Here is a 12135-nt window from a genome sequence, read left to right as displayed (position 1 = left end):
GTAGTCTGCAGCCCTCTCCGCATCGGCAGAGGGGGTGGAGCAGTGACCGGGATGGCTCAGAGGAGTGGGGTAATGGGCCAAGTACAATTGGGCAGAAAAGGGGGAAATTCCCCCCCCCCCCAAAAAAAAGAAACAGACAAATAACTGTGTTTTTGCTCACATGAGGCAAATTTTTAATTTCGGTGACGTCTCACCTTAAAGGATTCCATGTCTGAGAGCAGACAGGCGCTCTGCATGCGGGCGCGGAGGTGGGCTCCCTCAGCAGACGTACCCAGTTTGGCCAGAACCTCTGACTGCTCCTCAAGGAGATCCTCTGTCATGGGAGCAGGCTCCTGGAAGATCCAACATGCGTGCGCACGCGCCGACACACACACACAAACACACACACACAGACGAGACAAGCCAGTTAGTTTGTAGGTATGGCACTGAAGTGTAGCCTAATTACTGGCATTTGTAGCTTTAATTTGATTTACATTTCAATAATGTGTGCAAGAGGCATGCAGAGGTGGGAACAATTACAATTTTAGGATCAGCTGCTTGAATACAATGTCAAAACAAAAGCGAGACTAATATTTACACGAAGGCAAAGTAATTGCATCTTTTTCAGAAGGGAAATGACAGCTCCTGTGTCTTGAGACGTGTCCAGAGAGGAGAAACGCAGTTAATTGCCATCATTCGCATTCCCAAGTTCAGACTTGACAGAATGTGGTAAAAATCTTTTAAAAATCACAGAAGGTTGAAACAGTTCATCTGGATACAATGTTTATATAAACGTATCTAGATGAACTGATTCAACCTTCTTTGATTTTCTTACCTGGATTACTGAGCATCAAGATATCTTTTAAAATTGTTAGTGTTACATACTTTTTGGCAAACCAATGTCCTAATCATTTGATATTTGTTTTATTTTGTTTGCTTATTTTTGTTCATTTTGATGGAAACATCAAAATTGTGACTTTGGCAGCAAATACAAGCCTTTTCATGCATGCAGTTCCATCCTGAGTCATGATATTATTAATAGCTGACATGTTTCCTCGTCTACTTGTTACTATAGGTGTCACCAAATGACAGCTATGGTATTACTGACATGACCTCATATTTTCCCATCAACAGCACAGAAATAAAACAACAAACATTATGAGAATAACACAATTATTTGTCATAAAAGTATGAGCATTAATGCTAGCGCAATTATTTGCAAAGGCCATAGGGCATCATTACTTTAATGAACAGTCTAGTTAATAAGGTTCTGAAATAGGGCGTCCAGGTGGCGAGGCAGGATATTCCGTTGCCTACCAACATGGGGATCGCTGGTTCAAATCCCCGTGTTACCTCCAGCTTGGTCAGGCATCCCTACAGACACAATTGGCTGTGTCTGCTGGTGGGAAGCCGGATGTGGGTTTGTGTCCTGATCACTGCACTAGCGCCTCCTCTGGTCGGTTGGGGCACTTGATCAGGGGGGAGGGGGACCTGGGGGCAATAGCATGATCTCCCCATGCACTACGTCCCCCCGGAGAAACTCCTCACTGTCAGGTGAAAAGAAGTGGCTGGTGACTCCACATGTATCAGAGGAGGCATGCGGTAGACTGCAGCCCTCCCTGGATCAGTAGAGGGGGTGGGAGCAGCGACCAGGACAGCTCGGAAGAGTGGGGTAATTGACCAGGTACAATTGGGAGAAAAGGGGGGCGGGGGTCCAAAAAAAAAAGGTCCAAAATAACCCAAAAAACAAAGAACTGTCATGATGACATGTGAGGAGAATACAGGAATCCTGGCTGAGCAGGCCCAAACCACTTCTCAAGGACCCCTGTCAGTCATTTACAACCGGACCGGCTAACGTTTGACAGGACAACATCATTACTGCAATTGTGAAGCTACGGGACCAGCTGCACCCTAAGGAAAACCAATCAATGCCTGCCTGTGGAGCCCATTGGTAAAACCTCTAACAGGCTCGAGATGACAGTCTTGCTTGCTACGACCAGGTAAAATTTTGGGTTCATCAAATTAATGGAATAGAAGTTGAAAATTATGAAAGTTTACCATAGGTCAAGGCAGGCATTCGTCTGATACAGAAATACACTGACATTACAATGCTGGTCTTGTTCCGCAGCGACTGGTAATGAATCCTCAGGTAAGGGCTTAAGTGTTTTGCTCACAGGCACTTTGACAGAGCACGAAGCTGTTTGTGAACCTGCACTAGCTTGCTGGCGAGGCACAACCAAACCTTCCTGTTACAGGATGGCTTCTTCTACAGCCCACAAGCTGGAGTAGATGCTTAGTCCCAGTGAGACTGATGTGGCCCCTTGCAATGCTCACATCGACAGACTGGTCTTTGGTTAGTTAGACAGAAATCTGATCTACAGTGCAACCGAAAAGTAAAAAAAGAAATCATTCTAGGGCTTTTAATATAACTAGAGCTGTAGATGTAAGAGCCACGAAAGATATCAAAGTCATAGAGAAGAATGCAAGACAGAAAGAAAGCAGGAAAGAAAGAATAAAAGAAGCTTTCCTCTCCCTCCTGGCCTCCACCTCATAATAGCTATGATTTTGCCATTAGCGGCACAACTACTATCGTCCATAATTTTCCAACCTGACTTGAATGTCTGCTCTGGTCTTTTGTGCTGCAGCCATTTAAGCCCTGTGTCAAGTGCTTTACTCAGCTATGGTTGCCAAAGGCATGCCGGCGCACAGACATTGCCATGGAGATGGAGCCCTGGACCGGCTTTCACGCTGCCAGTCAGTACCTGTGAAGACTGGGGACGGGATCATAAATTGCAAACGGCATGGTCGTGTGGGATTGAATTCATCTGCATGCCACACGGGCCCTTTTGAATGTATGTCGCCTTGGCTGATGCCCAGGGCTGCTTTCACAGAGGGGGGTGGTGTGAGGAATGGAGAGAAAGTAAAGTGGTGGGCGGCACGGTGATCCAGTGGTTAGCGCTGTCACCTCACAGCAACAAGGCCCTGGGTTTGAACCCCGGGGTTGTCCAACCTTGGGGGTCATCCCAGGTCATCCTCTGTGTGGACTTTGCATGTTCTCCCTGTGGTGGGTTTTCGCCGGGCGATCCGGTTTCCCTCACCATCAAAAAGACATGGATGTTAGGGTTAATACTCCTGTCTGTGCCGCTGACCGAGGCATGGCAAGACGAACTGGAGTTGGTCCCCGGGTGCTGCATGGTGGCTGCCAACTGCTCCTAGCTACACAGCTAGGATGGGTTAAATGCAGAGAAAGAATTGCCCCACAGTGGATTAATAAAGTAGTGTAAAAAAAACAAAAACAAACCACCACCACCAACACAAACACACATGCCTTCTGAACAAGTTCTAATGAAATTTAGATTTGAAGAAAAAAAAAAAACCCCACCTGAGTCTGTGAAGCGGTTAGACAAGCTCTTGAGAGAGTGTGGAGAGTATGAATAGGGTGGAGGTGAGTGGGCGAAACAACACTTTTTCCCGTGCAGACTAATTAAACCTGGGGAAGGTGAGACTTGTGAGCAAGCCATCCGCCTCTTTACAAATGAAGTGGCGTCGCCATGAATCTCAAGCAGGGGTCTCTGTCTGTGTCTCTAGCTACCAACCTTCCCCTCCTATCATATTCTACTCCCGCGTCGCCGGGAGGAAGAACACAAGGAAGAGGACGATGAGACAGAGAGAGACAGAGAGTATGCAACTAAGGCCACTGGGTAGGATTTCAAAAGCGCTCTCTGCGGAGGCATGTGGTCTGACGTGGATCCAGACAGGAGGGAGAGGCGTGGAGGGATGAGCAGACAGCGGTTTGATATAACAACAGCTTGCAAAAAAAAACAACAAAGAGAAAAGAGAGAGGGGGGGAAAAAATAGACAGAGGCAGTGTGTCAATGAGAGGACAGACAACCGGATAGAGAGATGGAGGGAATGCCAAAATGACGGACAGTGTTACAAGTGGTGCGCCTGATGTGACAGAGAGAAGAAAAACTGGCTGTTTTTGTTTAGTTTTTTGTTTTGTTTTAATATAAGCGAGGCAAGGAAAAATCTAGAAGTTTTTTTTTTCTCGTTTGGAAACCGACCCTGCCTGATATAACCAAATAGTTAGAGGCTCTGAATGTATGTGTAAATGTGCCTATGTGCATTTTTGCTTCGTGTATGTCTGCTCAACCACACACCACGCAACGCTCGTGCGCACACGCACACACACACACAGTCCCTGGAGAAGCCGTCTGGCCGGCAGCAGAAGTGCTGACGCTTCTTACTTTCACACTCACAAACTTCATCTATGAGCTCCTTTCCTCATTCTCTCTCTCTCGCTCTTTCTTTCTCTCTCATTCTTTTTTCCATCCACCTACCAGTCCGTTATGCTGTCTTAACTCACCTCCATGCACTGACACGCCCACAGTGTGTGTGTGTGTGTGTGTGTGTGTGTGTGTGCGCGTGTGCCTGTGTGTGTATAGTGTAGTAGTCGTTGACAGCAATACAGTGTCCTGGTCTGCCAGCCTCTCTCCTCCTCTCACCTCTCCTACTGTTAATTATTGAGCAGGGTCAGCCTTTTTGCATTCATTAGCCCCTACCATTGAGTCATATCTATAATTGATGAGGTGGTGGAGGAGCCACAAATCTCTCCAGGCTAGCTTCCAGCTAATTCAGCTAGTGTCACCGAGCCCTAATCAGCGGGTGGAGGCGGTGGTCACTTAGTAACGCTCTGCTAAGACGGATGGGTAATTGCATGTGCTTGAGACGACGCCACTTTCATATACTCGCCATTGTTAGGCTGATTTCCAGAACGGTTACTGTTTTATGGAGTGGCGTTATATGGCCAGGCACACTCCCTCGAGCCAATTAGGGGAATTATGCAGCAGTGATTTATTGTTAGCACAGAGTGCAATGATGAATTGGTCGGAGGTGTGGACACGTGATGATGACGGGGATGGGGTTATGAAGTATGGCCTCGCTGCTTTAATAAATTGAACCGTGTATCTAGTGGCATGTCTCTAGGTCTAGGCTTTGTTTTACCATGACATATTAGTAGACCTGCAATAATGAATGTGTGTGTGTGTATTGGCGGATTAAAACCTTGCACCTCTGCGAGTTGGTGCGAGGGTGAGGCTGGACACACATGGTGGCTGATTAGCCTGATGAAGGGAGAGACAGTGTGTGCATGCGTGTACGTCGGGGAAGGGTGGTGGTTCTGTGCTTCTGTGCCGTTATCAGCCACAGAAGCTAAAAAGAATACTGGTGGTATTAAAATTTGTCAAAATATTCTTAAGAGGAGTCTGACACAAGCGTGTCATCGCAGACACAAAGTCTTTTCACTCTCTTAGACAACGATTTAAAAAAAACGATGTTACAACAGCGCCACTGAACAAGGAGCAAGGCACTACATGGTGCAGTATTGTTACCAGGGCACATACTGTTACACAGCCTTTTCTTTTTATCATTCAAGGACTCTCGAAACAGTGTGAAAACAAATATTTCTTTCTTTTCCACCACTTAAATAACCTCTACTTCTCTGCTGCACTTTGAAAGAGCTGTGATGAGTCAATGTTAAGAGTGGGATCAAGGATAAGACAAGTGTGTGTGTGTGTGTGTGTGTGTGTGTCCTAACAGAGACTTATCTGTCTGCCAAGTTTAGACCAGGGGTAGGGGACGGAGTGTATGTGAGAGTGCGTGCTGTGTGTCTGACCTGTGTGACAGGGATGTAGAGAGGCTCTGTGGAGTTCAGCAGGGTCATCTCACCATGGTGGTGGAGCCTGCCCTCCGGTTTAGCCCTACTGACATCTTTGGCTCCACCCTTTTCCCCATCTGCTGGTGGGGCCTCCTTCATCTCCTCCTGGTCGCTCAGGCACTCGAAGAACTCGTCTTCGCTGTCGCTCCACGAGTCCCACGATTTCCCCGGCGACACCTCCCTGGTGGACTCGGACGTGGCTGGGCCCTCACGGCCCAGACGGCCGTTCTCGCAGCCACCAGACACCTTGCGCTCCCTCTCCTTGCCGCCCTCCCCTGCTTTACGTGCCTCGTCCCTTGCTCTCTTCCTCTCTATGCAGCAATTGAGCATCTGGGGGAACGACAGAGAGTGATGAGGGTAGAGATGCTGCGGGGCTGCAGGCCATGTTTAGGGGGCTGAGAAAAACAGAGCTGGAGTGTGCGTGTGTGTGTGTGTCAGACATTCTGTGAGAATGTACTGTATACCTGCTTGTGTATCTGTATTATGATTGCATTTGCACTTTCATAGGTTCAGGGACAAGTTGTGTAAAAAGTGAAAAAACTGGAGTGTTTGTCATTCTTTACCATATAGAAGACAGTCCAAATCATTCCCCAGGCATATTGCAATATTTGCCCCCTCCTAAGGTCTACTCTCCTATCATGCAGTCTAATTCTAGCAATGCAATCCATGGTGCATAAAAATGCAGTCCGTTTACCATCATTACCGTGAATGAGGCCCACTTTGCACTCTTAGACTTTTACCTGATAGGTGAATAGGAAAACAGAGGAGAGGGAGAGAGAGAGAGAGAGAGAGGGAGAGAGAGAGAAAGAGGGAGAGAGAGAAAGAGGGAGAGAGAGAAGGAAGTGCACAGAGAGACAGAAAAAACTAAAGCTAGGGCAAGACTGACAGAGACAGACAGACAGACAGACAGACGGAGAGAGAGAGAGAGCTCTTCACATGAACTGAGAGAAGTGCACTCAGTGCAACTCTGTCTGGGTGTCTCCTCTTATTGAAATGAGTGCAGTTAAAGAGTCTGAGTCTCTCTCATCACGTCCCTCACTTTCTACAGATATAACCTCTCCTCCCTCCCTCTCACAATGTCTTTATTAGCCGTAGCTCTGTTTCTCTCCCACAGGTGAGGCGTGGGTGGCTGAATAACAACAGTTTTTATGGCGCTGACTCTGGGAAAGACAGTAAGAGCTGGCCAGTGGAGAGATGAGTCCCCCCCCCCCACCACCCCTAAAATCTAGCTCCTGTAGACGTTATCAGCTAAAGCAAATTGTTACAGACGATGAGCTTTGGGTCACTCATTACTTCAGGTTGGATTCAATGGCAGAAAAATGCCTTGCTCTAGAGCAATAACCAGTGTATTAATCTCGGAAAAGTGTCGTCAGTATGCAGTTAATCTCTAAGTATGTGTGCCAGTTCAATGTCATACACACTGTGCTTAATCAGTTTCAGCAATCATTAATACATTTCAATTTTGGACAACCGGTTAAATAGGTCCAGTTAGGTCTTTATTTTCTGCCTGCAAACATAATGCATCACCTCATGCATGATAACCTCACCTTTGTGTTTGCTAAAGTAGCACCTGACATCATGTCAATCAATTCAGTGTAAACCCTTAAAAATGGACATGTAGGGGGAGTCCGGGTAGCGTAGTGGTCTATTCCGTTGCCTACCAACACAGGGATCGGCGGTTCAAATTCCCGTGTTACCTCCGGCTTGGTCGGGCATCCCTACGGACACAATTGGCCGAGTCTGCGGGTGGGAAGTCGGATGTGGGTATGTGTTCTGGTCGCTGCTATAGCGCCTCCTCTGGTTGGTCGGGGCGCCTGTTTGGGGAAACTGGGGGAATGGCGTGATCCTCCCACGCACTACACACCCGTGGTGAAACCCCTCACTGTCAGGTGGAAAGAAGCGGCTGGCGACTCCACGTGTATTGAAGGAGACATGTAGTAGTCTGCAGCCCTCCCCAGATTGGCAGAGAGGGTGGAGCAGCAACCGGGACAGCTCGGAAGAGTGGAGTAATTGGCTGAATACAATTGGGGAGAAAAACGGGGGGAAGAAAAAAATCACAAAAAAAAAAAAAAAGAATACTGCAGGAAAAAATAGTGCGCCAACCAAAAGCACTGTTTTTGTTTTTTCTTTTTACAAACCTATTTTTGGATCTGTGCACTTTAGCTTTCCGGGCCAATGTTGAATCATTATTTTACCCTAAAAGAAGATATTAGTCATGTTTACACAGTGTCATCGTTTACTTTTAAGCACTTTAATATGCATCTCACTGTACTGGAATAACAGCTCTGTTATGTTTTACAAAATTTTGTATATAAACAGGAGACGATTTAAGGAGCCATTTACTTGAAGTGTTTGAGTACATTGCTATTTTCAGATGACAATATAATTGTGTGTGGGAGGTCACTGATTTTTTCCTGCCACTGGATGTTTTCTGATACACTCCATTTGATACTGCTCCCCTCTCAGCTCATCCTTGTCAGGTTCAATTAAAATGTAAGTGAGAGGGAATCACATGGGAATGAGAGTCATCTTGTGCTAATGTGTTTTTGCATGGAATCAGGCAGGCTCTAACACAAAAAAGAACAAACACATAACTGCCCATCTCGATCCATTTTAATTCATTCTTTACTATGAACAATTTGTTTGAACAGACTAATTGCCTTTGGTACAGGATTAAAGCTTTTGTGGCTATTGTTCTTATGAGTGAGGGCTTTACGGTAGTCTTTATCAAAGCTCTGGTACGCTTCGCTGCAGGCCCCTACAAAGACAGTGCAGGGCTGACAAAAGCTATTAGGGTGGAAGTTAAGAGTCATGCCACTGGACAACAAATTTTATCAAATGCTTTGCTTCTTGAAAAAAACGATAGAGATTATGATTACCTGGGACTGAAAATCAGTGCCTCGGGAAGCTTTGGTCTGGCAGTGAATGCACTTACAGAGAAAGCCCGAAGAGCTTTCTATGCAATAAAAAGAAATTTCTATAAAACACACATCCCAATTAAAATCTGGTCCAAAATCTTTGACAGTGTCATCCTGCCCACTGCAGTATATGGAAGTGAAGTATGGGGTCCACTCACTATGGGGTCCACTACACTTGATGGGATGAACATCCAATAGAAGCCCTGCATGCAGAATTCAGCTGAAAATTGCTAGATGTACAAAGAGAAACACCAACAAATGCATGCAGGGCAGAATTAGGCCGTTTCCCATTGATAATAAATATCCAAAAAAGATCACTTAAATTCTGGATGCACTTTAAATCAAGTCCCCATGACACATTGCCATTTAAAGCATTCCAAATCCAAGAGCTAAGCCCCAAAAAGAGTCCCCTCAGTCAGCTGGTTCTGAAACTACCTAACCCCATAACCACTAACATAGATGAGTTTTACACTAGGACTGCAAACCAACCACAGATTAAAGTAAACCAAATCATCAAACAATGCAAAAAACTAATTTTTGGAACATTGGGACACAGAAACCAAATTACAACACAAATTAGAAGGTTATCGGGCCCTAAAAAGAGAATACAAATTGGCTGACTATCTGTCCACTGTCAGAGATAGTAAGCAGAGACACATCCTTACCAAGTACAGGCTCAGTGACCACAGTCTAGCCATTGAAAAGGGCAGACACAAAAAATCTTGGCTACCAAAAGAGCAAAGAATATGTGGTCACTGTATGGCAGGTGAGGTCAAGACAGAGATGCACTTCCTCCTAAATTGTGAGAAATTCCAAAACAAGAGAAAAATACCAGGAGAAATTTGAAAACCAGATTCCAAATTTTCTACTCCTGGATGAGAAAAAGCAATGGCCACTTATTTTAGGAGAGGGCCAAAGTGCACACCTTGCAGCACAGTATGTCAGAATGCCATAGCCTAAGAGTCAGTGAATGACCAAAACACTGTCAATTACTGTTCCAATTACTGTTTCACTTACTGTCAGTTGCTGTTCAAGTGCTGTTCTATGTTTCTGCCAGTTCTACTTATTCCTTTTTCCATTTCAATTTTTTTTTTTTGGTACTCTGTTGACCTGTTTCACTGTCACCTGCTTTGGCAACATTGTAATGAATGCAGTCATGCCAATAAAGCTATATTGAATTGAATTGAACTGAATTGAATACGATAGACAATGTCAAGATGCACACAAAAATAATTTCAGATTTGCTGTATCACGTAGGAATTTGGAAAAACATTAAAATAACTTTTATAGAATTTAACATGTTTAATCGCATAATAATGCTGACACATTGTGTTAGTTCAACTGAGCTTAAAATATTTTGCAGGCGATTTTCATTTGTACTCAGCATCTGGTGCCTCCCATGTCAGTGTCCAACAATAGTCAGCCAACATTGATGGATTCCAGTTGCCCTGATGTAGCGGAATCGGGGGACAGCTCAGGAACTGCCGCAGCCAGGACGCAAACCCGGGTCTCCCGCACCACGGGCAACTATGTTAACCAGTCGACTAAAGGGTCCAACCCGTTAACCAAGGGCTAGCAAGTCTATTTATCCGTGCACGCGACACTACCCCCCTCCTTTGGGCAGCGTAGGTACGCGCTTCAGCATATCAGCTCCCTCACGCCTCTGGGCACACGTGCTTCTGATGGCCTCACCATCTCACCATCCCACTTCTAACATGCCCTTCTACATGGTCACAATGTCCTAGTGAAACCTTTCATCATGTTCGTCACTGACTGCACCAAGATCAGCAGCGAAGAAGTCCAAGAGTGAATGCAGAAAATGAATTTTCAAAGACATGTTGCACTTCATGGTTTTGTATGCTTTAAGCATTTTGTCAAGCAGCTCAATGTAGTTTGGTGCTCTATAGTTGCCTAAATATTCCCAGCAACATCCTTAAATGCCTTCCATGCTATTTTCTCTGGCCCCACCGGGAGATCTTCTAACTCCCTGTCATTGATGATCTGTCTGATTTGTGGACCAACAAAAATGCTTTCCTTAAACTTGGCATCAGTTATTCTTGGAAACACCTGTCTCAAACAGTGAAATCCATCACCTTCTTTGGTCACTGCTTTCAAAAAATTTTTCGTCAATCAGAGTTTTATATGAAGAGGAGACAGAAGTATCTTTGTTGGGTCGACAAGTGGTTTATACACCACACTTTTCTGCCCTGGAACGAAACGTTCACAGAGCGGCCAGTTCTTTTTAATGCAATATGACTCTTTAGCAACCCAGCCACTGAGGATGCACAAGCCAGTGCATTCTTAGTGCCGGTCCCAAGCCCGGATACATGGGGAGGATTCATCAGGAAGGCCATCCCGCGTAAAATCTTTGCCAAATCAAATGTGCGGATCATAAATCGGATTTCCGTAACGGATCGGCCGAGGCCTGGTGTTGGCCAGCAGGGTGCCGGTGGAAATTATGCTACCGTTAGGTGAAGGAGAAGAAGAGGGGGAAGGCATGTCCAGAGGCAGCGGGAGAGGAGGAAGGGTAGGAGTATGGAGGTGAGAGTCAGAACTTTGAATGTTGGCACTATGACTGATAAAGGGAGACAGCTGGCTGATATGATGGAAAGAAGAAAGGTAGGTATACTGTGTGTGCAAGAGACCAGGTGGAAGGGGAGTAAGGCCAGGAGCATCAGAGGTGGGTTCAAAGTCTTCAAACATGGTGCGAATGGGAGGAGAAATGGGGTAAGGGTAATTCTGAAGGAAGAGTATGTCAAGAGTGTGCTGGAGGGTGAAGAGAGTGTCGGACAGAGTGATGAGTATGAAGCTGGAAATCGAAGGTGTACTGATGAATGTTATCAGCGCATATGCCCCGCAAGTTGGGTGTGAGATGGAAGAGAAAGAATAATTCCGGAGTGAGTTGGATGAAGTGGTGGAGAGGGTACCCAAGAAGGAGAAAGTCGTGATTGGAGTAGACTTCAACACATGTTGGTGAAGGGAACAGAGGTGATGAGGAGGTGATGGGTAGGTATGGTGTCAAGGAAAGAAATGTGGGAGGACAGATGGTAGTGGATTTTGCAAAAAGGATGGTAATGGCTGTGGTGAATACTTATTTCAAGAAGAGGGAGGAACACAGGGTGACGTACAAGAGTGGAGGAAAGTGCACACAGGTGGACTATATCTTCTGTAGAAGACACGATCTGAAAGGGATTGGAGACTGCAAGGTGGTGACAGGGGAGAACATAGCTAGGCAGCATCGGACGGTGGTCTGTAGGATGACTTTGGAAACCAAGAAGAGGAAGCGAGTGAAGGCAGAGCCAAGGAAGTTGAAGAAGGAAGACTGTTGTGTGGAGTTCAGGGAGTAGTTAAGACAGGCACTGGGTGGTAGTGAAGAGTTGCTGAATGGCTGGGCAAGCACTGCAGAAATAGTGAAGGAGACAGCTAGGAAGGTCCTTGGTGTGTCATCAGGACAGTGAAAGGACGACAGGGAGACTTGGTGGTAGAATGAGGAAGTACAGCAAAGTATACAGAGGAAGAGGT

At 45.9% G+C, this 12135-nt stretch overlaps 1 protein-coding gene across 1 annotated transcript in view; it reads right to left on the bottom strand.

Annotated features, from left to right (window-relative positions):
* Positions 1 to 12135, bottom strand: part of rab3gap1 (RAB3 GTPase activating protein subunit 1) — a 72286-nt gene that overhangs the window by 21232 nt on the left and 38919 nt on the right. Inside the window, exons 17-18 of the mRNA XM_056289403.1 lie at positions 5654 to 6025; positions 195 to 332 (exon numbers count right to left, since the gene is read on the bottom strand). Coding sequence (XP_056145378.1) covers positions 195 to 332; positions 5654 to 6025 — 510 coding nt within the window. The remainder of the gene's footprint in view (positions 1 to 194; positions 333 to 5653; positions 6026 to 12135) is intronic.

The sequence above is a fragment of the Lampris incognitus genome, chromosome 11 (genome assembly GCF_029633865.1).
Source record: "Lampris incognitus isolate fLamInc1 chromosome 11, fLamInc1.hap2, whole genome shotgun sequence".
In the NCBI taxonomy this organism is placed as follows: domain Eukaryota; kingdom Metazoa; phylum Chordata; class Actinopteri; order Lampriformes; family Lampridae; genus Lampris; species Lampris incognitus.
The sequence above is the reverse complement of the archived record's forward strand: the minus strand, read 5'-3'. Positions and strand labels throughout refer to the sequence as shown.